This window comes from Acartia tonsa, chromosome 3 (assembly GCF_053477335.1).
Source record: "Acartia tonsa isolate MP-2025a chromosome 3, ASM5347733v1, whole genome shotgun sequence".
NCBI classification, from domain to species: domain Eukaryota; kingdom Metazoa; phylum Arthropoda; class Copepoda; order Calanoida; family Acartiidae; genus Acartia; species Acartia tonsa.
The window spans coordinates 60,331,448-60,358,523 of NC_137262.1; the positions used below are offsets into that span (position 1 = coordinate 60,331,448).

Sequence of the window (27,076 nt, forward strand, 5' to 3'; positions counted from 1 at the left end):
ATTCTTATTTGTTGACTTAATAACTTTGGGGACTTTCAATAAATTTTGATGGATTGGTTTATTAATTTGAGTGTTCAATCGTTTCTACCACTAATTTTAATCTACAGAAGGGTTAATTTTGTGTATTATTAATGGGGATGTACATCCATTCATTAGCCATAGTCTTATCCCTTAGATCCTTCAGTAACATGTTATTTCTTGTTATGTAATAAAAATGAAAGTGTTATTATTAGACTTTGGGTACAGGGATCTAGAGGGATAAGACAATGGCTGATAAATTTATTTGTATCTCCCATGATGATACACAAACTGGCCCTTTTTTGTTGATTACATAGTGGTTGAAACGTTTAATCACTAAACCTAATGAACCAACCAATTAAAATTCAATAAAAGTCTCCAAAGTTGTTGAGCCAAGAAATAAAAAAATGTTATTGTAAACCTTCCGGGACTAGTGTATTAAACAGCCCAATGTCACCTCACTCCCTAGTTATTATTAGACTTGTGATACACTCTTGTATAGTTCAGGGAGGGAGGGGACATTGAGCTGTTTATTAAATTAGTCCCCAAAGTGTTATAACGGTGTTTTCTTACATTTGGGTTAAAACATTGGGGAAATTCAGTAAATTTTATTTGGTTGATTTATTAAGTTGAGTGTTTAAAAGTTTCAACTTCTAGTCTTAATCTACAGAAGGGATAATTTTTTGTATCATTATTGGGGATGTACATCAATTTATTAGACATTGTCTTATCCCTTTAGATTCTTGAATAACATGTTATTTCTTGTTGTGTAATAAAAATAAAATTGTTTCAGTTATTATTAGACTTTGGGTACAGGGATCTAGATAGAGAAGACAATGGCTGATGGACGTGTATATACCTCATGATTATAAACAAACTTACCCTTTCTGTTGATTACAATAGGTGGTTGGAACGTCTTATTAAACCAATTAAAATTTCAAACAATCTAAAAAGTTGTTGAGCAAACAAATGAAAAAGTTTTTAAAACTTCGGGGACTAGTGTAATTAACAGCCCATTGTGCTCTGCCTCCCTAGTTATTATTAGACTTTTGGTACACTCTGGTATAATTCAGAGAGGGAGGGGAAATTGGACTGTTTATTTCACTTGTCCCCAAAGTTTTATAATTGTTTTTGTAATTCATTAGGTTAACAACTTTTGAGAATTTTATTGAATTTTGATTGGTTGGTTTATTAAGTTAAGTGTATAAACATTTCAACCGCTAAGTTTAATCTACAGAAGGGATAGTTTTGTGCATCAAACTTATATAATAGAGGTAGCCCGGATTCTTTTTTGGCCGGATACCGGATATCCAGATGATTTAAAATGCAACATATTTGGTATCCGGCAAATTACCGGATATCCGGTCGAATAACCAGATATCCGGCCAAATTACCAGATATTTGCTAGATATCTGGCCAGATGACGAATATCCAGCATTATAAATCAGCCAGATATCCAATATCCGTCGAAAAAAGTATCTGGCCCAACCCTATTATATATGTATGCAATTTGACAATTTTGTATTTGGAAGATTACTTGCTACACTTTCATATGTTATAATTGAGACTGCCCCCATTTTTTTTGGTAAATTTCAGGTATATATCAACACACTTGAATTAAAATTTTGTAAAAATCTTTAAAATTGGGATGGTACAAAAGCCCCAAAAAAGCCATAAAAACAGGTTTTTTTGCAGATTTTAAAAACTTTGCAGTGCTTGTACCGTTGCAATGTTTGCATTACAGAAAAAATATTTTGCATGGGTCATTTTTATGCATAAATCAACAATATTTTGGCTGGGGGCAAAAATTTTAACAAAATTTTTCAAATCCGGGACGGGGTAATGTTCATACATATGTCTCTTCGTTTTAAATTTAATTTTCTTTCTTCTCTCTCTCTTTCTCTCTCTCTCTCTCTCTCTCTCTCTCTCTCTCTCTCTCTCTCTCTCTCTCTCTCTCTCTCTCTCTCTCTTTCTCTCTCTCTCTGTGTCTCTGTCTCTCTCTCTCTATTAACAATATATATATATCTATCTATTTATCTATCTTTAATTCTTTCTCTTTTTTTCGTTCTCTTCCTCTCTCTCGTTCTCTCTCTTATTCTCTCACCAATATAAATTGTTTAAGATTTAGGGAAATATGTCTGTACAGTTTTAGTCCACGACTATAATGTTTGTTGTTTTCTTATATCACCGTAAATATGAATGTAATAAATCTTAATTCTATTATGATATTGATATTTTAATTTATCTGTCGTTGATTTATATTTTGTATTTATAAGAAATAGATTTGCAGGGTAGATTTTTGGTGAATTGAATAAGGGGAAATTTTATGTAAGAGAAAATATATTTTAACAAGACGACATTTATAAAATATATTTCCATGCGGCATTTGCGCTTTGTTTATTTACAACAGAAAAGAAAACAATAACAGAAATATTATTATTTTTAATTTATTGTTTAATAGTGAATAAATGAGTTTTTTTCAAATTATTATTTTTCTGTAAGTTTACTATTCCATGGATCCAAGATTTTGTTTTTTGAATTTAAAGTTAAATAAGTTGAAATTTTTTTAAAAAATTAAGAGCCGGTGGAAAAATTTGTTTCTCTTTGATTGTTTTAGTAATATAACAGTTTTTAATATATTATATATCATTCGATAAATATATGGGACAAGTTTTTTTATATAGAAGTGTTAAATTTCAATAATTTTGTCACAATTAAGTATTGTTAAATTTGTGACTATTTTAACTTTTAAATTTTAAAATTATTAATTATTTTCAGATTAAATGCAAATTGAATAATGATGTGGAGAAATTCAGGATTTTAGAGTTCTCAAATAATATAGTTCTAAAAAACAGGTTTTTATTTGTCTTTTCCCTCATATACTTGTTCACTTCTTTACTATTTTTTTTTTAAATTTTTTTGATCTTATGCGCGCCTAGTGATATATTTTCCATAAACCGCATTTTTTAATGATTTCCTTTTTTCTTTTAAATTGTCCTTCTAATCTAAATGTGAGTAGGTTTATGTGAATAGTTTACTAAAGATTTTGCAGTCTTATTTTCCTTCTATCTTTAACAGAAAATATTTTCTTAAACTTAAACAATGCAAATGCTTTATAGGTCTAATCTGTTCGTTTTTTACAACCTTCTTTTGACATTTAAGAATTGTCCTATAATTAGAGAAATTGTAGCATTTCCTATTCATGAGGATGTCGGCACATCCATCCATTTTAATACATTGAACATGGGTTTTTGAAAATTATTTTCATTTTACTTTTGTTTGGTTTTATTATAATAGCATTTTTAAGTTCTGACTTAAAAATAACATCCTGTTTTAATTAGGTATTATAAACAAGTCCTCATAATAATTTTTATGTCGATTGATTTTGGTAGGCTTTGATTTTGTGAACATTCTCTTTTGTGAGTTATTTATCATAATTGTAATATTTACATATATTTTAGGTTAACAATGGACTCAGGACCTAACAATCAACCAGGATCCAACCTTCCCGCTGGCCTCACAGAACCCCAATTATATGAGTCTTCAAGGTACCCAACAATGAATCCATCTCCCTACCATCTTCCACCCTACCACCCTTACCCTTTACATTCACAAAGTCATGTGTATGGACCCTCATCAATACCTGCTATGAATTTACCGCCCAATTATATACCACCCTCTAACCATCACCCTCATTATGCTCACATGCAAATGTATGGGGCTTCTGCGTATCCTCCCATGCATTCAACATACAACTTTCCACCAGCTTCCAATAGTTACCCTCAACTTCCAGACCACCAATTCCATACATCTTCAAAAAGTACATCTAATCATCTGACAGCATCAAATCATCATCATGAATATAATACAGAAAATAAGTTGAACCTAACCTCATCATATTCACCAATGAATTCAACTTATAATCATCCTGCAGTATCTAACAATCAACCTAATGTTTCCGAAAACCGAATGAACAAATCGCCATTAATCCCAAGAGAATCTAGCAATTCCCAGGATCAAATAGAGCACCAACTAAACACAAGAACAGATGTACAAAGAGAGGATTCAACATCAAACTCTCTCTCATGTACAAATGATCCTTCTAAGCAGACAGATACTCAAGGAGACAAAAGTTCCCCTTTACCTGCAATGGATTCCACATCTAACCTTGCCACTGATGTAATTAACCCCCCTGAACCTAAAGAAACCGAATCAAACGCAGATACAACCTCACAGAAAACAAATACTAAAACTGACCCTCATACAGCATCTAAGGATCCACCTGAAATTACAGGGAAACCAAAGAAAAAATCATCACCTTCAAAATCTAAGGAGGTAATTTCTTCACTTTTAATATGCTTAATTCCCTATAAAGGGGCTATACTATTATTTACTGATTTTTTTGGTTAATGTTGACAGGTTAAAAATATTTGTTTTCTTCATTTAAAAAAAAAATTTGGTAAGGTTAGCTAGTATTTTAGGCAAGTAATGATGATTTTTGTCAGAAGCATTGGTTTTGCCGTCGATACTTGACAGTTCTATATTGTACTGCATTAAAGCAACTGCCATTTCAAATTTAAGTGTTATATTTAATTAATGTTATATGTCATGAAGATTGGCTTCCCTCACCTTTAAAAGGGTGTGTAATCACTTATGATTTATTATAAGGTAGAGTTTATCTTAATTAGGTTGTGCAATGTGCATACTTACATAGTATTTTAGCAAGTTTTTGTTTTTAAAAATACGTCGCTATCATTTAAAAAAAATAAATGTGAAATTAGGAGACTGGGGTTTGAGCTATGCCTAACATAAAATATATTTATTAAATTTATTTAGACTGCTTCGGGAGATTCAGAGAGCAAAAGTATGTTTTCCTGTGAATTTTGCAACAAACAGTTTACAAAGAATTGTGACCTGATTAAACATACAAGAGTGCATACAAGTGAGAAACCTTACCCTTGCGACGTATGCGGAAAGTCCTTTTCACAGACAAGTAATTTGATAGTTCATAAAAAAATCCACACTGGAGAGAAACCGTTCTCCTGTGATATATGTGAGAAAGCATTCAAACAGAGTAGTGAGTTGGTCATTCACAAGAGGAGTCACACAGGCGAGAAACCATACTCTTGTGATTATTGTGGAAAGTCTTATTCACAGAGCAGTCATTTGGTTGTTCATAAAAGAATCCATACTGGTGAGAGAAGAAATATTATTGAGAAGCCCTTCTCCTGTGATGTTTGCGGAAAATCTTTTTCACAGACAAGTAACTTGTATGTTCATAAAAAAATTCACACAGGAGAAAAGCCATTCTCTTGTGATATGTGTGATAAAGCATTTAAAATGAATAGCGAGTTGGCCATTCATAAAAGAAGCCACACAGGCGAAAAGCCATACACTTGTGATGTATGCAACAAAGGTTTTTCACAGAGCAGTCATTTGGCTGTTCATAAAAGGATCCACACTGGCGAAAAACCATATTCTTGTGATATATGTAACAAAGCTTTTTCACAAGCCAATGATTATAAGAGACATCAAAAGATTCATACAGGTGAGAAGCCATTTAAATGTGACATGTGTGATAAATCATTCCTGGACAATGCTGTGCTGATTGTCCATAAAAGGACGCATACAGGTGAAAAACCATTTTCTTGTGAAGTGTGTCAAAAGGCATTCAAAGACAAGGGCAATTTAACTGTACACATGAGAACTCATACAGGACTTAAACCATACTCTTGTGATATTTGTCAAAAGTCTTTCAAGCAAAATGGTGACCTGACTAGACACGCCAGAATTCACACAGGTGAGAAACCATTCTCATGTGAAGTATGCAAAAAGTCATATAGAGATCAATCTAATTTGATAAGCCACAACAAATCATCTTCGCATCTAAAGAGAGTTGAAGCTTTAAAGAATTTACTAACATCCGTGCCTTCTGGTGGCGACGAAGTTGATGTTAAACAGGAGGCACCTGATGAAGAATCTCTCAATTTTAATCAAGATAACATTATTAAGCAAGAGATTATGGATGGGGACACCAACTATACAGAACCTATATACAATGTCAATGTTGAAATAAAAGAAGGTTTTGGTGCAGCAGATGAAACTGTTATAAAAGATATAAAAGAGGAAATCAAAAATGAATATTCTAATGAAAGTATGAAAGAAGAAGTTGATCAGAGTGAAGAATTGACCAATGATGAAAAGTCACACTCATGCTATGTATGTAAAATATTCAATATGGATCAATCAGAATACAACCTCCACAAAGAATCAGTGGGTCATGTATTGATGGTTAAAGAGGCTAAAGAAAAAATGAATCTTACAGAAGAAATGCCATTTGCTTGTGATGATTGTGGTGAAGCGTTTTCAAAAAGTAGTGATTTGGCTAAGCACAGAATAATGCACACAGGGGAGAAACAATTTCCTTGTAATGTTTGTAATAAGGTATTTACAAAAATTCACGTTTTGAACAAACATATGAAGATTCATTCAGAGAAAAAGCAATATTTGTGTGAGGTTTGCCAAAAATCATTTGCATGCGATGGTCGCTTGGCTGCTCACATGAAACTTCACAGTGGAGGTAATCCTTACTCATGTGAGCTATGCAACAGAGATTGTCGAGATTGGGATGCTTTTAATAGACATAATAAGTCAGCTAAGCATCTCAAAATGTTGGAATCAACAAAGAATATGGTTCCACCTGATTATTTAAGTCTACAACATTCAGAACAAGTTGACGTAAAAGAACAAGAAGACAAAGAAGAATCTCTTGGCAATGACATTTCTGAAAATGTTGAAGAAAATAAACTTGACCCCGAGGTAGTAAAATCATAATGCAAGAATAAATTGCCTATTCATAATAGTGAAAAAGAAACAAAAGATGATACAGAACAAGTCATACTGTTTTATATGAGATTTAAATTATTTTTTATTTTTCTAAGTAGGTACTTATTATAAACAAATTATAAAACTTTCATTTATGTTTTAAAATACCATTTTATTTACTTAAATTTTATTTCTTTCATTTATTGGCTCTCTAGTTGACATTAAGATTAAAGTAAGAAAACTGAATTTTACCTTGATAAGAATTTAACTCTTAACGGTCGGGGGGGGGTTCGTTATATATAAGATATTGGTGTTCAAGTCAATTTCAGGTTCCAGGTATGATCTTGCAGGTCCTGGTCCTCCAGGTCACCATAATTCTTTATAAGCCTCCTGTGGCCGCATTTTTGACTTAGATACTTCAAATTTTAACTTAAGCTTTTCTTGTATGTCTACATGACGTATTAAAATTTCAGGATCATGGAAAGAAAACAAAGTCATTCCTAATTAGGACAGAAGTCACTGGAAGTTGGTCTAAGGAAGGCTACTTATGTCCTTCATCTAACAAAATCTAACTTAAGGGAGGTGACTTATGTCCTTTGTCTGACAAATTCTTACATTAGGAAGGCTGCTTATGTCCTTCATGTTGCAAAACTTAGCTTTTCTGTCCTTCACATAGCAAAACCTCACAAAACATAGCATTTCTGTCCTTCACATAGCAAATTCTTGCAAAATATAGCAAATTCTTGCAAAACATAGCATTTCTGTCCTTCACATAGCAAATTCTTGCAAAACATAGCAAATTCTTGCAAAACATAGCATTTATGTCCTTCACATAGCAAATTCTTGCAAAATATAGCATTTATGTCCTTCACATAGCAAATTCTTGCAAAACATAGCAAATTCTTGCAAAACATAGCATTTCTGTCCTTCACATAGCAAATTCTTGCAAAACATAGCAAATTCTTGCAAAACATAGCATTTATGTCCTTCACATAGCAAATTCTTGCAAAATATAGCATTTATGTCCTTCACATAGCAAATTCTTGCAAAACATAGCAAATTCTTGCAAAACATAGCATTTCTGTCCTTCACATAGCAAATTCTTGGAAAACTTAGCATTTCTGTCTTTAACATAGCATTTTGGTCCTTCACATAGCAAAATCTCACAAAACATAGGTTTTTCTGACCTTTTTCTAACAGGAGATCAGAACTAAATCAGAACACACATAACAAGAGTTTTTACATAATACATTAAGATTATCAATTATGCATTTAACTCTGCATAAATTATGATAATTTATCATTATTACCCCTCCCCCCCCATTTAAAATTTACCCCTGCATAAATTATGATAATTTATGCTGAGTTAAATGTACTGTTTGAACTTCTATCTAACAGGATATGAGAACTTAATCAGAACACACATAACAAGAGTGTTTACATAGTACATTCAGATTAACAATTATTCAATTGGCCCCTTTTCAGTCCATCATATGACATTGGAAGGAGGTTGAGGAGCATTTTATGCAGCCTAAATTCCACTATGCTATGCCACTTTTCCTAAAAGGCGTCATAGCTGGCCTCTTTTGTGTCCATCATATGACATGGGAGGTTGTGACACAAAACAGGCCAGCTATGGTGCCATGTAGGAAAAGTGGCATTGCATTCTTGGGCCTAAAAGGCGTCATAGCTGGCCCCTTTTCAGTCCATCATATGACATGGGAAGGAGGTTGAGGAGCATTTTATGCAGTCTAAATTCCCAAGAATGCAATGCCACTTTTCCTACATGGCACCACCTCCCATGTCATATGATGGACACAAAGAGGCCAGCTATGACGCCTTTTAGGAAAAGTGGCATAGCATAGTGGAATTTAGGCTGCATAAAATGCTCCTCAACCTCCTTCCAATGTCATATGATGGACTGAAAAGGGGCCAATTGAATAATTGTTAATCTGAATGTACTATGTAAACACTCTTGTTATGTGTGTTCTGATTAAGTTCTCATATCCTGTTAGATAGAAGTTCAAACAGTACATTTAACTCAGCATAAATTATCATAATTTATGTAGGGGTAAATTTTAAATGGGGGGGGGGGTAATAATAATAAATTATCATAATTTATGCAGAGTTAAATGCATAATTGATAATCTTAATGTATTATGTAAAAACTCTTGTTATGTGTGTTCTGATTTAGTTCTGATCTCCTGTTAGAAAAAGGTCAGAAAAACCTATGTTTTGTGAGATTTTGCTATGTGAAGGACCAAAATGCTATGTTAAGGACAGAAATGCTAAGTTTTCCAAGAATTTGCTATGTTTTGCAAGAATTTGCTATGTGAAGGACAGATATGCTATGTTTTGCAAGAATTTGCTATGTGAAGGACATAAATGCTATGTTTTGCAAGAATTTGCTATGCTTTGCAAGAATTTGCTATGTGAAGGACATAAATGCTATGTTTTGCAAGAATTTGCTATGTTTTGCAAGAATTTGCTATGTTTTGCAAGAATTTGCTATGTTTTGCAAGAATTTGCTATGTTTTGCAAGAATTTGCTATGTAAAGGACATAAATGCTATGTTTTGCAAGAATTTGCTATGTTTTGCAAGAATTTGCTATGTAAAGGACATAAATGCTATGTTTTGCAAGAATTTGCTATGTGAAGGACAGTAAACTATTTTATGCAAGATTTTGCTATGTGAAGGACCAAAAAGCTAGGTTTTGTGTGGTGAAGGGAGGCTACTTATGTCCTCCATCTTGCAAAATCTTTGTTAAGGGAGGCAAGTTATGCCCTTCATCTAACAAATTCTCACATAAGGGAAGCTACTTATGTCCTTCCTAGGAAGGTGACTTCTGTCCTAATTAAGGAATGACTTTGTTTTCTTTCCATGATCCAAATTTCATTAAGATCCGCCGCCGTTTTCTCGCAGACTGCTGACTGCGGCGGAGGGCAGCTGCCAAGTACAGCTGCGTGCGCCGAAACTTATGTTTTGAGATTTCAAATATAAAATTTATATAAAGATAAACATTTTTGGAAAGAAAAAATTTTCTAGCCTCAAAAATTACCTGACAGTCATGTAATTAATGTATAATTGTGGAAACATGAGTCAGTCAACCCATTTTGTGAATTATTTTATTGTGTTTTATAATTTACCAATTGTATAGGTACCTATTCAAAATATTATTTACAATTGTAGTCTAAAAAATGATATTTTATCAAACAAATAATAGTTTTTAACTAGGACTTAAATTTTAACTAATAACTTATAAAAATGTTCGAAAACAGTTTTTAGGTCAGTTTTATAACTGTAACTTCTATTCGTATAAAGGATAATGGATTTATTGGATTGAGAGTAACAGGATATCTTTCTGTAGCAAAGCATCTCGCAAACCGCTGGAACAATATGGTTCTCCTTTGCAGTTAAGCTTCTTATAGGTCCAGTGAAGGTCTATGAATATAATTAAAATGGAAAATGTAAAATCGACTTATACACCCCCCCCCCACCTCAAGTGCCCCTAGAGGTTTCTTGGTGGGTAGCCGCCAGTAATTTATATTGAGCAAGCAGCTAGAAATTTCTTTCTCTGTAATATAAGCTAATTTTCTTTAATTGTCGGTTTATTAATTACACGAATTTTAGATAAAATGTAAAATATTCTGTGCATTAATGATACTATTCTTAATTTATATATAATTCTGGAATTAAACAGAAATAATACAAATATCAGGACTAAATGCCATTTAACTTAGATCTAGATCTTAATTTAAATAAATTTTATTTTTTTATGTTTTGTTGTATTTGATTTTTACACCTTTGATGTTTCATAGATACAAAAATGTAGTAACTTTTTGTCTATTATACTAAACTTTATCTCAATTTACATATTAATTCTTAGTTTATATATAATTCATCATACCTAAATAATGTATCCTTATAATAGAGTAACAGGATGTCTGTTTGTTTGTTTATTTATTTGTCTGTACCGAAGGATTTCGCTAACCGCTGAACCGATAAGGCTCTCCGTTACATGGTAGCTTCTCATAGGTCCTGGGATGGTTGTTAACTATTTTGGGGAGGGTACCATCACCCCAATGTTGTTATCAAATTCAACTCTCCCCCCTGAGGTGCTCCTAGAGGCCTCTAAGTGGCGTAGCCGCCGCTAGTAATTTAAAATTTTAGCAGTGTATGTAAGTTATTACTTAAATATTTATTATGTATATTTTTCAGAATGATTAGAAATGAAACAGAAGTTATTTGATGAAACTACAAACACAATACCGAATTAAATTAAGGTATTTTGCTTGGTAAGGTGCTTTCCCTCAAAGTGCCTAGCGAGCACAGAAACGCTCCCTCCCCCTTATTTTTGAAGTAAATTAAAAGGGGGTGTTTTTACCTTAATTGAATCCTGCGTTGCCTAAACTGCGGTGCACTATCCCTGTATCTGATCCAAAGTAAAAAAGACACACCTAAATTTTTTTAATATAGTCTTACAGAAAACCAATCCTTTAATAACACAACATCTCTAACTGATCATGATAGTATAATGCTCGGGTCTGTATTTCAAAGTAATTCATTTACTCTTTTGAACTTTTTTTTAAATTAAAAAACGCAGGTTTATTTTGAAAGGAGAACCATATCGGTTCAGCGGTTAGCGAAATCCTTCTCTAAAAAGCGTACTAATTTATATAATAGTTAATATCACCCAAAAAATAGGCCCCCTCTTTTTTTTCATCCCCTTCCCCTTTTCCTCTCCCCACAAAAGGGGGGTGCCCAAAACTGCCCGCCCTAAATGACAATCCTGCCGACGAGACACTTTGATTAATTATAAGAAAATACACCCTGGTGAGAATTTAGTAATGCATTATTCTTGTGATGCATGCAGTAAGGCATTTTCAAACAATACTAAATTAAACATACAAAAAATTGTTTATACTGGCGTCTAGCCATACTCTTGTAATATTTGTGGGATTGGATTTACAAGGACTGACGGTCTGAATGCACATATAAGATATCATTCAAGCGAAAAACCATTCTCAATTGATGAGTGTGGAAAAGCTTTTGCACAACAAAGTCATGTTTATGCACATAAAGAATTCATTCTGGTGTGAAGCCGTTCTCGTGTGAGATATGCCAAAATACATTTAGTGACAAAGCTTCCGTGATTAAATATTACCCCGTCTCATTTTAGATGAATGTTTGCGATGGTACAAGCACTGCAAAGCCTTTGTACCATCTCAATTTTATAGCATAAAGATTTTTACAACATTATAATTCTAGTGTGTCAATATAAACCTGAAATTTACCCAAAAAATGGGGGCCATCTAAATTTTAACATATTAAGGACAAAGTTGTAGCAAGTAATCTTCCAAAGTCAAAATTGCCAAATTGCATACATAAGTAATAGGGTTGGGCCAAATTGGACGGATATGGATATCTGGCTGATTTATAATTCCGGATATCCGGTATTCAGGTTTATATCAACACACTAGAAATAAAATTTTGTGAAAATCTTTAAAATTGAGACGGTACAAACTTTTTAAAATCTGCAAAAAGACCTGTTTTTAAGACCTGTTTCCATCTCAATTTTAAAGATTTTTAGAAAATTTCAATTCTATTGTGTCAATATAAACCTGAATACTTGATATCTGGCAATATAAATCAGCTGGATACTTGTGTCCGTCCAATCCGGCCGAACCCTATTATTTATGTATGCAATTTTGACTTTGGAAGATTACTTGCTACACCTTCGTCCTTCATATGTTATAATTTAGAATGCCCCCATTTTTTGGGAAAATTTCAGGTTTATATCGACACACTAGAATTGAAAACTCTGAAAAATTTAGATGGTACAAGAGCTTTAAAAACAGGTCTTTTTGCAGATTATTCTAAAACGGGACCGGGTATTAAACATACAAGAATTCATACTGGAGAGAAACCATACTCATGTCCCTCTTGTTAAAAGACATTTACGGATAGCAGTACACTAGCTAGGCACAGGAGGATACACGCTGTTGAAAAACCTTACTCATGAGTGTAATTCAAAACTTAGGTGTCAACATCTAAAAATGGTTTTAGCGCATTTCCCTTATGCCTAAATCTTCTACCCTTTGCAAGAAAAAAATTGGATTTTCTGTAGTCAACTTTGGGGGCCATTACTCCCTCCCTGGTTGAGATATGACCTTCAAACTTTGATATGTTCTAGTACATGTCTCTTATAGTATCTGTATACATTTTTAGCTCTATATCTCAACTTTGAAGTGTTAAGTAGTCATTCTTGCAAAAGGTTGAATATTTGAGCACAAGAAAAATGCGCTAAAACCATTTTTAGATGTTGACACCTAAGTTTTGAATTTTAGATTTTAATGTACTTTTTAAATAAAAACTGAAATATTTTTTTGTTCTATTAATTGCATTAAAAAACGAAGAAAATAAGCCACTAATCATTAAATTCTGATAACTATAAATGGGGTAAAATTGCTTTTAAAAAGTTCTCATAAAAAAACACACTGTACATAGAAATTTAGGAGCAGAAATAAATATCCTTAAAATAGAAATAAAATATATAGGTACCTAAGTTAAAATCTATCTCAATTTTTCCTTTTAGAATTCTTATTAGAGTATAGGTTATAATATCATAAATAATCATACAACAAATTAATATTATAAAGTTTATCTACATTAATGTTTTTCCTGATGATTCCATTACCAATAAGTAAAGGATCTGTAAAATTGTTAATAGAAATGTCATTTGTTCTTTTAAAATTGTTTAGCTTTATTGACAACAAATTGTATATGACTTTTACAATTTTTATTGCTTGTTTGGACGTCTGTTTTTTATTGCTTTGCTTCTATGGAAGTTGTTATCCTTGTTTCAGTTTTATGAAAAACAATATTTTGTGTCTTTATTAATAAAAATAATATTTTAGGAGATTGAGAGAGGATATACCAGCATGAATACCTGTGACATTTGTAACAAGAATTTTACAAAGAAATCCGACTTGATTAGACACAGACGGGTTCATACGGGAGAGAAACCATTCTCATGTGATCAATGTGGAAATACATTTTCTCGTAAAAGTGTTTTGAATAAGCACAAACAAAGACATACTGGTGATAAACCATTCTCATGTGATCAATGTGAGAAGACATTTGCACGGAAAGATAAATTGACTCTTCATAAGAGGATCCACACTGGAGAAAAGCCATTCTCATGTGATCAATGTGACAAGACTTTTTCTCAGAATATTCATTTGACTAACCACAAAAGGATCCATACTGGTGAGAAACCATTCTCATGTGATCAATGTAAAAAGACCTTTGCAACTGGTAGTCAATTGACTAACCATAAAAGGATCCATACAGGTGAGAAGCCATACTCATGTGATCATTGTGCAAAGTCTTTCTCTAATAGTAGTAATTTGACTATCCATAAAAGAATTCATGGGACTATCAAAGAAGAAACTACTGACAAAACAGATTTCTTGGTTAGTTCAACTGATAATATGAAAGGTACAGGAGAAGACAATCTTGAGATTATCAAAGAGGAAACTATGAATGAGACAGATTTCTTGATAAAGGAGTTAGCCAATGAAAATGAAGAGATGGAACCACTTGGTGTAGAATGTAATGTGGAATTTCAAGAAGAAACAGATGATTAAGTTACTTTTTGTATGAGGGGATTTTTGGAGGTTGGGGGGCTATTATAATAAATAGATAGAATTAAATATGTTATGCCTTACTTTACAATTGAATGTATATCCCATTTAAAAAGTAGTAACACTAATTTATCTGAAGCTAAAGATCTCGGAAATAATGGTCTGAAGTAGTTACAATTTTCTGGAAGGCTTTCAGGGGTGTATATTCTGCACTAGATTCATTTTTTCCCCTGCTGCAAATTTTTTATGTTTTTTCCCCTCCTAGTTTTTACCAGCAAGGAAGGGGAAAAATGGAAAAATATTTTCAGAACAATTATTGTAATCATACTATACCCCCTCCCACACATTCTTTTATTTTTTTTCACCAAGGAGGGGAGAAAAATGGAAAAAAATGTTTTCAGTTCTCTTAATTTTTACATTTTTTTGTCCCCCCAACCACAATATTTTTTTTTACCCCCCCCCCCCCCTCTTAGCAGGGTCAAATTTGCAGAATATACACCCCTGAAAGCTTTATAATTGTCTCTGAGTGGTTTAGGCTTTTTCCCTGACACACCCCGTCCATCCTCTAGACCTTAGACTAAGAACGAAGCAACTATTAAATTGTGGTGATACAAAATTACAGGATCTGTACATTTGTTACCTACCTTAGTTGTTTATTTTTTTACTTGAATATTGTGTTAATAATGTAAAATTAGTGTCGTGCACAAAAAAATCATTTCAATATTATACACGTTTACAACATTATTATTCTAAGATTCAAATAATTTCAGGCAATGCATCTGATACTCTTTTGTTTATATTTAAAACAAGTTTCAAAAGTGCGTGTATAAAACGTTTGACGCAATTTGACAATCTTCCTTGACTTACATTGAATTGGTCTCTGCACGCCACTGAATGTAAATACTTATGATTCTTTAAATTCAACAAATATTGCTAAAATGATAGGTATTATAGAAATGAATATATTTTTCAGAATAAAATGAAATTTTTGTTGATGGTTACAAAACTAGATGCAGGACATCCAAATGAAATTAGAAAGTAACAAAATATACAATGGTAATAGTTGGGTATGATTTTATTTAGTAATTTTAACTTTTTTGGCAATAATTTGTTTAGCTCAAGCTCCACGATTAAGTTCTTAAACCGCTGTGTCATAGGATCTACATTGACAAGTATGGCAGGTGTCTCATACTAAGTCACCGTAATGAATTACGATCTTTGCAGAGGATCTTGGGGCAAGTGTTGCACTGATATTATGTACATGATTGTTGAGTATCAAAATTACTCGATTATCTCCCTTCTTTCACAACCAAGGGGGAGTTGCAGTAAAAAAGTGGATCTTTAAATGTATTTTTTTGTTAGATTCATTCTGTTGCGAGTATTTCAACATTGATTTACAACTTACCTACCCACTCATTTTTTTTGTTAAGTTTGATTATGGAAGATATGGATGCCACTAAATTATTAATGCCTTCTGTAGAATGTAATGTTCGAATCATTGAAAATGTTTCACCATCACATACCAAAGACAAAGAAAGTAATAAGTTTGAAAATGTGTTAACCGTTCAAATACAGACAAATACTGGAAAGAAGTCATTTCCATGTGATACATGTGGTAAGTAATGTCTTTAGTCTAAATGGAAATTTAAAAGTTCATAAAAGAAGTCATACCAAGGAAAGACCATTCCCTTGTGACTTGTGCGATAAAGCGTTTACAACAAGTAGTAAGTTGACTGTTCACAAAAATATTCACACAGGTCTGAAACCATACTCATGTGATATTTGTAGCAAGTCATTCTCCCAAAATAGTGATTTGACGGGTCACAAAAGGATTTACACAAGGGAAATACCTTTCTCTTGTGATGTGTGCAATATAAAAATTACAAATAGTAGTGCGCTGATGAAACATAAACTGATTCATAAAGAGGGGAAGTCATATGATGAAGAATCATTTCAAAATGCTGACAAACTCTATGCGTCAGTTTATATTCTTGAAGATTCCCCAGGAATTAAGATGGAGGCTCAGGAAACTAAAGACATTAAAGAAGAAATAATCATTAAGAAGGAAATTAATTTTGATAAAGATCCCCTGTCTTGTCAACAAAACTCTGAAGAAGAATTTAGAGTTACAGACATTGTAAGTCATAAGATTGAAAATTGATTTCATTTTGTTTATGTCCATAACTTTTAATATTTGCAAAGGTATCAAAGAATTTCCTCAAAGAGCTTAGTCGAGAACAGTCCCCCCCCCCCCCATAATTTTGATACAAATTGAAAATATTGTGTCTTACTTAAGGTCAGGTTATATTAGGTTATATTGGGCACAGACTAGCCCAGCAAGGACAAGGCACCGTATGTAAGGACCCAAAAAAAAGTCCCCCTCCACCCCCCAAAAAAAGGGCTAAGCTTAAGGAAACTAATTCCCTCATTATTTTCAGAATTAACCGTACAGCGGGTGTGGGGGGAGGGTGGTGTTCAGTAGTTGCTGGGCCATTTGAAGGAAACAGCCGAAAAAATTGAATTGGCAAACTTATAAATAAGAGAGGGGTAGGTTTCTGGTAAAATCCGTAAAGGTTATGTGTTATAAGTAAAAAACAGTAGTAAAACGATAAAAATTTATGTTAACTTAAAAAAAAAATATGTCTATAGTTCTTTTCAATAAGAAATACACATATTTAGTGAATATTATCGTTCTACTACTGTTTTTAAGCCTCAAAACACACACCTTTACGGATTCTACCAGAAGCCTACCCCTCTCTTTCTAGTCAATTCATACAGTAAGATTATTATCTTATAGAAATGTTTTTCTTTTTCTTTGGTAAACAAATATTTACTCTATTCATTTTACACGTGTTATGTACTACATATTTAAGTTAATATAAAATTAAATTGTTTCTTTATGTTTTTATTAAATCATTGTTTTATTTTCAGAACCAATTGAAATGTTATGAAACAGAACTCAAGAAGTTTACTGTTTTTTATTATTTCATCGCAGGTAAAAATGAAAATAGTCTTCGAGTATTATTTATCTATTTTCTAAGTCAATCATCAGACAGTTTACATGTATTGCTTTAAACTTCAGAGTGAGATAATTATCTGAAGGAAAAATATTTCTCTATTCGCTAGTCAAATTATCCTTAAAAGGTGGACAATATTTTCTTCAATGCCATTTCTGAAGGAATTTATGCATGAAGTGCAATAATGAGTTTAGGTACTTTGAGTAGTGAACCTTAAAATTTTTTTTGTAAAATATTAATTCTAAGGGTTAACAATAAAGCAAACTTATTGAAGTTCAAATGCATTTCGTGCACCTATCCTTTATCATCAAAGTCAAAATAATTCATTAATTCAACTTCTTTCAGAGACATACAGAAATCTTATTTTACTACTAAACAGCTGATAATTAAAAAGGTATCGTATTTCAATTTCATTAATAAATTATAATATTTTAGGCCTTAGTCAATAACTAGATCTTCTAAGGGAAGGATAATTAATTGTTTATTGTTAGGGCTGATTAGGTATGTTATATTAGGTTCAAATAATTTAACTTTTTTTTATGTGATATTTGATTAAAGTTTTTCAGGCAAAATGTCATTAAGACTTCTCTTTGACAAAATAAGTTTTTATGTTTTAGTAATAAGCATTAAAAGTGAAGCCTTCTAAATTCCTCTAAATTTAAAAGTATTGGCCCTATTTTTTACATTTTGATGAATTATTAAATTCATATCTGAATTAGTGTAAACTCTTGTAAGTTTATCTATCCTCAAATAAATATTAGTATTATAAATCAGCTAATAAAAAATATTTTTCAGTTATTTGGAAAAAAGAGAACATCCATCCTTCATCAGCAATGGCAACAGCACTAGATCCTGAGATTGTTGAATGGTTAAAGTTGTTCAATTGTAGTTCCTGTGAAGAATTGTACTCTAAACTGGAACAAATTCACGCAGAGCATAAACCAGTTGAGGGTGAACATGTTCCATTTTCATTACATGATATAAAACATCTCAGTTTGATTGATAGTGATAGAGGAGATATAATCTTATGTGAAATAGGCATATATTGGAGTGCGGATAAAGCAGCTGTACTCATCAAAGATTTGAGGCAGAATCCTCCAAAGGAAAGTTATGAAAATCCAGTTGTTCATCAGTGTTCATCTTATACAGAATATTTTGGTAGGGCCACTTTGATACATGAAGTAGATCTGCCAGGGAGCAAATATAATTTTGTTGGTCATGGTTACTACAGTGATCTCTTCTTTCATATGTTCTTTGGTAACTATTCAGATTTCATTGAACATATCAAGAAACTGTCAGAACAGGATCTGAAGAAAACACTGAACACAAGAGAGGGATATCCACAGTTCAGCCCTCTGTTTGCTCCTATCATTGGTAGAAGAATGATTCATATAGAAGAAATGAGCTGGCTTACTGAACAAAATAAAAGAGATATCAGAATGATGTATAATGGAAATAATGAAAACAAGCAAGCCAAGATTTTGGAAAAACTTCTGAAACTTGGTGCTGATCCTAATGCCCATGATATACTTGGAGATACACCACTTTGTTATGCTGCCTACTTTACTTATGATGATACAGAGAAGATTGTATCAACACTTCTCAGATATGGGGCTAATCCAAATCATATTATGCAATATGGAAGTATTATCGGACAATTTTGTACCTCCTTAGATTCGGAACCAGAGCATTGGAGTATAATTGATTTGTTATTGAGTAACAATGCCAAGCCTAGGGATTATGAGGAGGCAATTCGGATTAGATATGAGATGGAGACAGATTACTCATTAGAGTATGCTGTCAAGTTAAGAGAGGCATGCCCTAAAAAGAAGAATGTTTGTGAACGTACTTTATGTGAAGTATCTACAATAAAGAAGTGTGGAGCTTGTAACTTTGTTGTTTACTGTACACCAGCTTGCCAGAAACTTGACTGGAAGTTTCACAAACCAACCTGTAAGAAGAAGAGAGAAGAAAAAGCAAAGAACAGTGCCTAAGTATCATACTTAGTTAAAAGAAATATGAACACATTTTTCTTAATATTTATGTATGGAATACTGTTTAATATTCAGGATTTTGCATTTGATGTATCATAATGTACCTAGATCTTTCTATTTGTTGCAAAAATTACTCAATTATAATTATAAAAAGAATCATGTACTAATTGGTTTTCAAAAATTTAGCATTAATTTGTTGTATATGTTCCTATACATACAATTTCAGGTTATGTTTTTTTTCATAATTTTTCGATGTATTTCATGTAGATTTTATGATTTTTTTATTTATTTTTTTTAAGGCAAGTTTGGAAATTATCTATGTATTATACTTATTTAATATTTTTGTATGTTTTCACTTCACATATTATTTCATAAATATGTACCTACTTAGGTATCTATGATAAGGAAAATGTTTTCAAGTTGAATATTATTAGTTTAGTATGCAGATTGCAGATATACGTTTTGATCCATTAAACTAATTTTAAGTTTTTACACAATTCCTTCTTGATTAAGCTAACACTTAAATTACCAGATTTCTCTTTTCATTAAAAAGCTAATTTTCACCAAAAGTAAATATATTTACCTAAATCTAGATCCCACAGACAAACAACTCAATGGAAAGAAAAGTTTTGCTTTAATGTTTTTTTAAATATACAAAAGTGCATTTTAGTTATTTAGATTTTCTTTTCTTAACAAATACTTTTTAAATATTTTTTTTATTTTTTCAGACAGTCACAATGTATAGAAAACATTGAAATTTTAGAGAAGAAAAAAACCAAGAACAAAACTGATTCTGAAGGTAATAATGCAAAAGGATAGTTCTTTGAAGGCATTCAACGAGTAAAGGTATTTATATCAGTGATCCTTTAAATGTTATATTAAAATACATTACCTGTTTATTAGACATGATTATCTTAAATAAATTGTAACATTGACCCTTCCAGTTTGTCCTAATTTAGAAAGGAAAAGTTCCCTTTGTGTCTTAACAGTTTAGGTTAGAGTAAAACGATTATTCACATAAATCACATGAGAATGGCATTGACTGAAATAACCAATACATTAGAATATTTTTTTTTAATCATCTAGTTTTTCTTAAAGGGGGAGATAGGTTGTGCTAAAATTCCGTAAAGGTGTGAGCTTTAAGGCTTAAAAACAGTAGTATAACGATAAGATTTATGTTAACTATAAAAGAAATTGTCTATAGTTCTTTTCAATAAGGAATACACATATTTAGTGAATATTATCGTTCTACTACTGTTTTTAAGCCTTTAAACTCACACCTTTACAATATTGTACCTTATTGTAATAAGAATCAGCACTCTAAAAATCAGGAATCATCATGCAATTTTAGCACAACCTACCTCCCCCTTTATCTTTTTACTGAAATGTTCAAAGTTCTATTTGTAAAGGATACCTACTAAAACTTAAAATGAAGTTTATGTCCCAAAATTTTTCTGCACACATAACATAAAAATCATGAAATGTATTTGGTTTCAACACGGTTCAGAACCAAGTTCTCTCCAGCGGATATTAATATCAGATTCGGAGCCATATTGGATGAATTCTTTTTTAGCCAAGACTTAATCCTGTTATACAAAGCAACCAGCGGCTACGCCCCTAGAGGCCTCTTGGGGCACTTGAGGAGGGGGGAGTTGAATCTTAAAACCCATTTTTTAAATTTAGTGTTTTAAAAACCAAATTTTTTTATTTTAGTTTTTTTAAAAACCCTAATTTTTTAGTTTAATTAAAAAAATTTCATTATTTTATTGTAAGGGGGGTGGGAATTTTTTTCTAAAGGCGATTTCTCTTGGAAGGGTGGTGGTAACCTTCTCCAAAATAGTTATAAACTTTCCAGGGACCTATGAGAAGCTGCCCTGTTATGGAGAACTCTATCAGTTCAGCATTTAGCGAGATCCTTCAGTACAAGCAAACTAACAGACATACATCGTTCTACTTTGTATTATAGATAAGTTTGTATTTCTGTAGCTAAAGATATCGGTAATAGCTAAACTGGATTTTTATTTTCAATGCAGTTTTGTATATTTGTTTTATGTTTGGCTGGGTACTATTTTCAGAAGATTTTCTCCTTTATTTATCATCAAGTAGCTATGGAAGTAGCTACTAGTATAAATAAAAAGTGTGCCTCTAATTAAACCAAACAAAGAGGGAGGTAGGTTTTGCTAAAATTCCGTATAGGTGTGAGTTTTAAGGCTTATAAACATTAGTAGAACGATAATATTCACTAAATATGTGTATTCCTTATTGAAAAGAACTATTGAAAATTTCTTTTTTAGATAACATAAATTTTATCGTTCTACTACTGTTTTTAAGCCTTACAACTCACATCTTTACGGAATTTTAGCAAAACCTACCTCCCCCGTTGTTTGGTTTAATTAGAGGCACACTTCTTTGCATGCTGATTCCTATAACAGTTAGGCACGGCTTAGAAAGCGTAGTAACTCTATAATTGTTACCAGAAAGTCTGTACGTCTATTTAAAACAAGCTGTTTTTTTTCCTTTTTTGACAACAAATGTTTGAATGTTAAAATTATACTATGTGGTTGATATTATTATTATTATTCTGTTTTAGTCTTAAAACACACACCTTTAAGGAATTATGCGAAGGCAACCACTCTCCTGTTTTTTTTTATTGTTAAACAATTGCTAGCTAATAAAATAATGTTTTTCAGTTATTTGGAACTGTGTTTTGGAGGAAAGTGAACAGCCATCCTTTATCAACAATGGCAACAGCACAAGATCCTCTTATTGTTGAATATTTAAAGTTGTTCAATTGTAGTTCCTGTGAAGAATTATACTCTAAACTAGAACAAATTCATACTGAGCATAAACCAGTTGAAGGTGAACATGTTCATTTTTCATTACATGATATGAAACATCTCAGTACTAGTGATAAAATAAGTACAATTTTATGTTCTATGAAAATCTATTGGAGAGCCAATAAAGCAGCTGAACTAATAAAAGATTTAAGGGAGAATCCTCCAAGAAAAGTTTTGAAAATCTCTTTCTCTTGTGATGTGTGCAATACAAAAATTCGAAATAGTAGTGCGCTGATGAAACATAAATTGATACATCCAGAGGGGAAAACTTATTTCTCATGGGATATATGCAACAAATCATATCCTTCAAGTACTAGCTTCAAAAAACATAATTTATCCGCTGGACGTTTAGACATGCTAAAAAGAGAAAACAATGGATCTCAGTTCAATGATATTATAACTCATAAAAGTGAAGTGGATGAAATTGTTAAGAAAGAGATTATGGAAGATGAATTTATGGATGTCGCTAAATTATTAATTCTTCCTGTAGAATGTAATGTTCAAATCAATGAAAGGGTTTCAATATCACATACCGAACACAAAGAAAGTCATGAGTGGAATAATGATAATAAGTTAACTGTTCAAAGCAAGCCAAATTCTGGTAAGAAGTCATTTCCATGTGATAATTATGGTAAGGTCTTTAGTCTAAATGTAAATTTAAAAGTTCATAAAAGAAGTCATACTAAGGAAAGACCATTCCTTTGTGACTTGTGTGATAAAGCGTTTACAACAAGTAGTAAGTTGACTGTTCACAAAAATATTCACACAGGCCTGAAACCATACTCATGTGATATCTGTAGCAAGTCATTCTCCCAAAATAGTGATTTGACGGGTCACAAAAGGATCCACACAAGGGAAATACCTTTCTCTTGTGATGTGTGCAATATAAAAATTACAAATAGTAGTGCGCTGATGAAACATAAACTGATTCATAAAGAGGGGAAGTCATATGATGAAGAATCATTTCAAAATGCTGACAAACTTTATGCGTCAGTTTATATTCTTGAAGATTCCCCAGGAATTAAGATGGAGGCTCAGGAAACTAAAGACATTAAAGAAGAAATAATCATTAAGAAGGAAATTAATTTTGAAGAAGATCCCCTGTCTTGTTAAAAATTTAAGATATAGACATTCTAAATCATAAGATGAAAATTGATTTCATTTTGTTTATGTCCATAACTTTTAATATTTGCTAAGGTATCAAAGAATTTCCTTAAATAGCTTAGTCCAGAATTGTCCCCCCCCCCCCTCCACCCCTAATTGTGATACAAATCGAAAATATTGTGTTTTACAGGTTATATTAGGTTATATTGGGTACAGACTAGCCCAGCAAGGACAAGGCACCCCATGTATGGACCCCAAAAAAGTAATGCCTCCCCCCCCCAAAAAAAAAATAAGGGTTAGGGTGGATGGGGGGGGGGGTTCATTGGAAGCTAGGTCATTTGAAGGAAACAGCCCAAAAAATCAAATTAGCAAACTTATAAATATTTCTTTTTCTTTGATAGATAAGTATAATTTACCTAACTTTATACATGCATAGGATATGTACTACATATTTAAGTTAAAATAAAATAAAATTATTTATTTGTGTTTCTACTAAAATATTGTTTTGTTTTCAGAACCAATTGAAATGTTATGATACAGATCTGCTTTTTATTATTTCAATGCAGGTAAAAATGAAAAAAGTCTTCGAGTATTATTTGTCTACTAATTAGCAAAGGTAGGTGAACGATATTTTCATCAATGCCATTTCTAAAGGGATAGACGAATGAAATGCATTAACGAGTTTAGGTACTTAGTAGTGAACCTTAGATTTTTTTTTTGTAGAATATGAAATCTAAGGGTTAACAATAAAGCTAACTTATTGAAGTTCAAATGCAATTCGTGCAAGTATCCTTTATCATCAAAGTCAAAATAATTGATATTCTATTGGGCTTAATACAATTTCCAGACGATAGTTAATTATATTTTTATTAAAGGTATACCATTAATTCAACTTCTGTCAAAGACCAAACGTGGACATACAGAAATCTTATTTTACTACAAACCAGCTGATAATTAAAAGGTATCGTATTTCAATTTATTTAATAAATTATAATATTTTAGGCCTTAGTCAATAACTAGATATTCTAAGGGAAGGATAATAATTTTGTTTAATTGTTATGTGGATTCCATTAGGGCTGAATTAGGGTAGGTATGTTATATTAAGTTCAAATAATTTAACTTTAAATTTTTTTTCATGTGATATTTGGTTAAAAGTTTTAAGGCAAAATGTCATTTGTTAAGTATAATTTTTAAATCATTAAAACTTAAATAAGTTTTTATTTTAGTATTAGGCATTAAAAGTGAAGCACTTTTTAAATGAACTTCAAGCAACTCTCCCTTTAAAAGTATTGGCCCTATTTTTTACATTTTGATGAATAATTAAATTCAAATCTGAAATAACGTAAACTCTTATAAGTTTATCTATTCTCAAATAAATATCCTATTATATAAAGTAGTAAGCGTTTTTTGTCTGTCCCAAAGGATCTTGCTAACTGCTGTACCGATATTGTTCTCCTTTACAGTGAAGCTTCTTATAGGTCCTGGGAAGGTTTTAAACTATTTTTTTTGGAAGGGTGTATTCACCCCCCTCCCTCCCTCTACATTTTTTTTTACTCTTTTGAAACTTAAATTTAAAATGTGACGAGGTCGACTTTCCCCCCTCCTACCTTAAGTGCCCCTAGAGGCCTCTAGGGAAGTAGCTGCTAGTTAGTATTATAAATCAGCTAATAAAAAATATTTTTCAGTTATTTGGAGGAAAGAGAACATCCATCCTTCATCAGCAATGGAAACAGCACTAGATCCTCATATTGTTAAATATTTAAAGCTGTTCAATTGTAGTTCCTGTGAAGAATTGTACTCTAAACTGGAAAAAATTCATGCGGAGCATAAACAAGTTGAAGGTGAACATGTTCGTTTTTCATTACATGATATTAAACATTTTAAATCTAGTGATAGAAAAGGTACAATTGTAGGTGATATGAAAATCTATTGGAGCGCCAATAAAGCAGCTAAACTCATCAAAGATTTAAGGGAGAATCCTCCAAAGCAAATTTTTGAAAATCCAGTCATTAATCAGTGTTCATCACACATAGAATATAGAGCTATGACCACTTTGATACATGAAGTAGATCTGCCAGGGAGCAAATATAATTTTGTTGGTCATGGATATTACAGTGATCTCTTCTTTCATATGTTCTTTGGTAACTATAGTGATTTCATTGAACATATCAAGAAACTGTCAGAACAGGATCTGAAGAAAACACTGAACACAAGAGAGGGATATCCACAGTACAGCCCTCTGTTTGCTCCTATCATTGGTAGAAGAATGATTCACATAGAAAGTATAAAATGGCTCACTGAACAAAATAAAAGAGATATCAGATTGATGTATCGGGGTAATAATGAAAACAAGCAAGTCAAGATTTTAGAAAAACTTCTGAAACTTGGTGCTGATCCAAATGCCCATGACATACTTGGAAATACACCACTTTTGTATACTACCTACTTTACTTATGATGATACTGAGAAGATTGTATCAACACTTCTCAAAAATAGAGCTAATCCAAATTACAGCTGTCAATATGGAAGTATTCTTTCTTTCATGTGTTCCGCCGTTGCTTCACGACCAGAGTATTGGAGTATAATTGATTTATTATTGAGTTACAATGCCAAGCCTAAGGATTATGAGGATGCAATGGATATTAGATGGATAATGGAGACAAAGTACTCATTAGAGTATGCTGTCAAGTTGAGAGAGGTATGCCCTAAAAAGAAGAATGAATGTGAACTTACTATATGTGAAGTATCTACAGTGAAGAAGTGTGGAGCTTGTGAGTCTGTAGTGTACTGTACTCCAGCTTGCCAGAAACTTGACTGGAAGTTCCACAAACCAACCTGTAAGAAGAAGAGAGAAGAAAAAGCAAAGAACAGTGCCTAAGTATCATAATTAGTTATAAGAGATATGAACACATTTTGCTTAATATTTATATATGGAATACTGTTTTAATATTCATGATTTTGCATTTGATGTATCATAATGTACCTAGGTACAATTTTCTATTTGTTGCAAAAATTACTAAATTTTATTTAGGGAAAAATCATTTACAAATTGGCTTTTGAAAATTTAGCATTAATTTGTTGTATTTGTTCCTATACACATTTTCATTTTATGTTTTTTTTCTTCATATTTTTCCGATTTATTTCATGTAGATTTTACCTATGGGTTTTTTATTTTATTTTTGTTTTTTGCAAGGCAAGTTTTGTTGGAAATTATCTACCTATGTATAATACTTATTTGATATTTTTGTATGTTTTCACTTAATATTTTAATTCATAAACATGTAACTACTTAGGTATCTATGATAAGGAAAATGTTTTCAAGTTGAATATTATTAGTTTAGTACCTATGCAGATACAAGTTTTGATCCATTAAACTTATTTTCAGTTTTTACAAAATTCCATCTTGATTAAGCGAACACGTAAATTACCAGATTTCTCTTTTCATTAAAAAGCTAATTTTTACCAATAGTAAATATATTTACCTAAATCTAGATCCCACAGACAAACAACTCAATGGAAAGAAAAGTTTTGCTTTAATTTCTAGTATATTTTTGATGCTACAAAGTGCCCTTTAGTTATTTAGATTTTCTTTTCTTAACAAATATTTTTTTAATAATTTTGTATTTTTTTCAGA

General features: G+C 31.9%; 3 protein-coding genes across 5 annotated transcripts; all 3 read left to right on the forward strand.

Moving 5' to 3' along the window:
- The first annotated feature begins 2,800 nt into the window (after nucleotides 1-2,800).
- On the forward strand, nucleotides 2,801-6,963 carry LOC145314750 (uncharacterized). The gene is made up of 3 exons (XM_080154804.1): nucleotides 2,801-2,873; nucleotides 3,480-4,353; nucleotides 4,855-6,963. The coding sequence occupies exons 2-3, from the start codon at nucleotides 3,487-3,489 to the stop codon at nucleotides 6,850-6,852; spliced, it is 2,865 nt and encodes a 954-aa protein (XP_080010930.1). The 5' UTR covers nucleotides 2,801-2,873; nucleotides 3,480-3,486; the 3' UTR covers nucleotides 6,853-6,963.
- A 4,097-nt stretch (nucleotides 6,964-11,060) lies between these two features.
- LOC145314751 (uncharacterized) lies at nucleotides 11,061-15,470 on the forward strand. Of its 2 annotated transcripts, none has more exons than XM_080154806.1 (2): nucleotides 11,061-11,139; nucleotides 13,762-15,470. In XM_080154806.1, exon 2 carries the CDS (start codon nucleotides 13,786-13,788, stop codon nucleotides 14,491-14,493), a length of 708 nt encoding a protein of 235 aa, XP_080010932.1. In that variant the 5' UTR covers nucleotides 11,061-11,139; nucleotides 13,762-13,785; the 3' UTR covers nucleotides 14,494-15,470. The 2 variants fall into 2 exon arrangements, with proteins under 2 accessions (XP_080010932.1, XP_080010931.1); XM_080154805.1 differs by having other exon boundaries at nucleotides 11,061-11,127.
- A 2,324-nt stretch (nucleotides 15,471-17,794) lies between these two features.
- Nucleotides 17,795-27,076, forward strand: LOC145314755 (uncharacterized). Of its 2 annotated transcripts, XM_080154813.1 has the most exons (4): nucleotides 20,228-20,300; nucleotides 22,192-24,008; nucleotides 24,318-24,403; nucleotides 25,128-27,076. In XM_080154813.1, the coding sequence occupies exon 4, from the start codon at nucleotides 25,166-25,168 to the stop codon at nucleotides 26,318-26,320; it is 1,155 nt and encodes a 384-aa protein (XP_080010939.1). In that variant the 5' UTR covers nucleotides 20,228-20,300; nucleotides 22,192-24,008; nucleotides 24,318-24,403; nucleotides 25,128-25,165; the 3' UTR covers nucleotides 26,321-27,076. The 2 variants fall into 2 exon arrangements, with proteins under 2 accessions (XP_080010940.1, XP_080010939.1); XM_080154814.1 differs by lacking the exons at nucleotides 20,228-20,300; nucleotides 22,192-24,008; nucleotides 24,318-24,403 and adding an exon at nucleotides 17,795-17,901.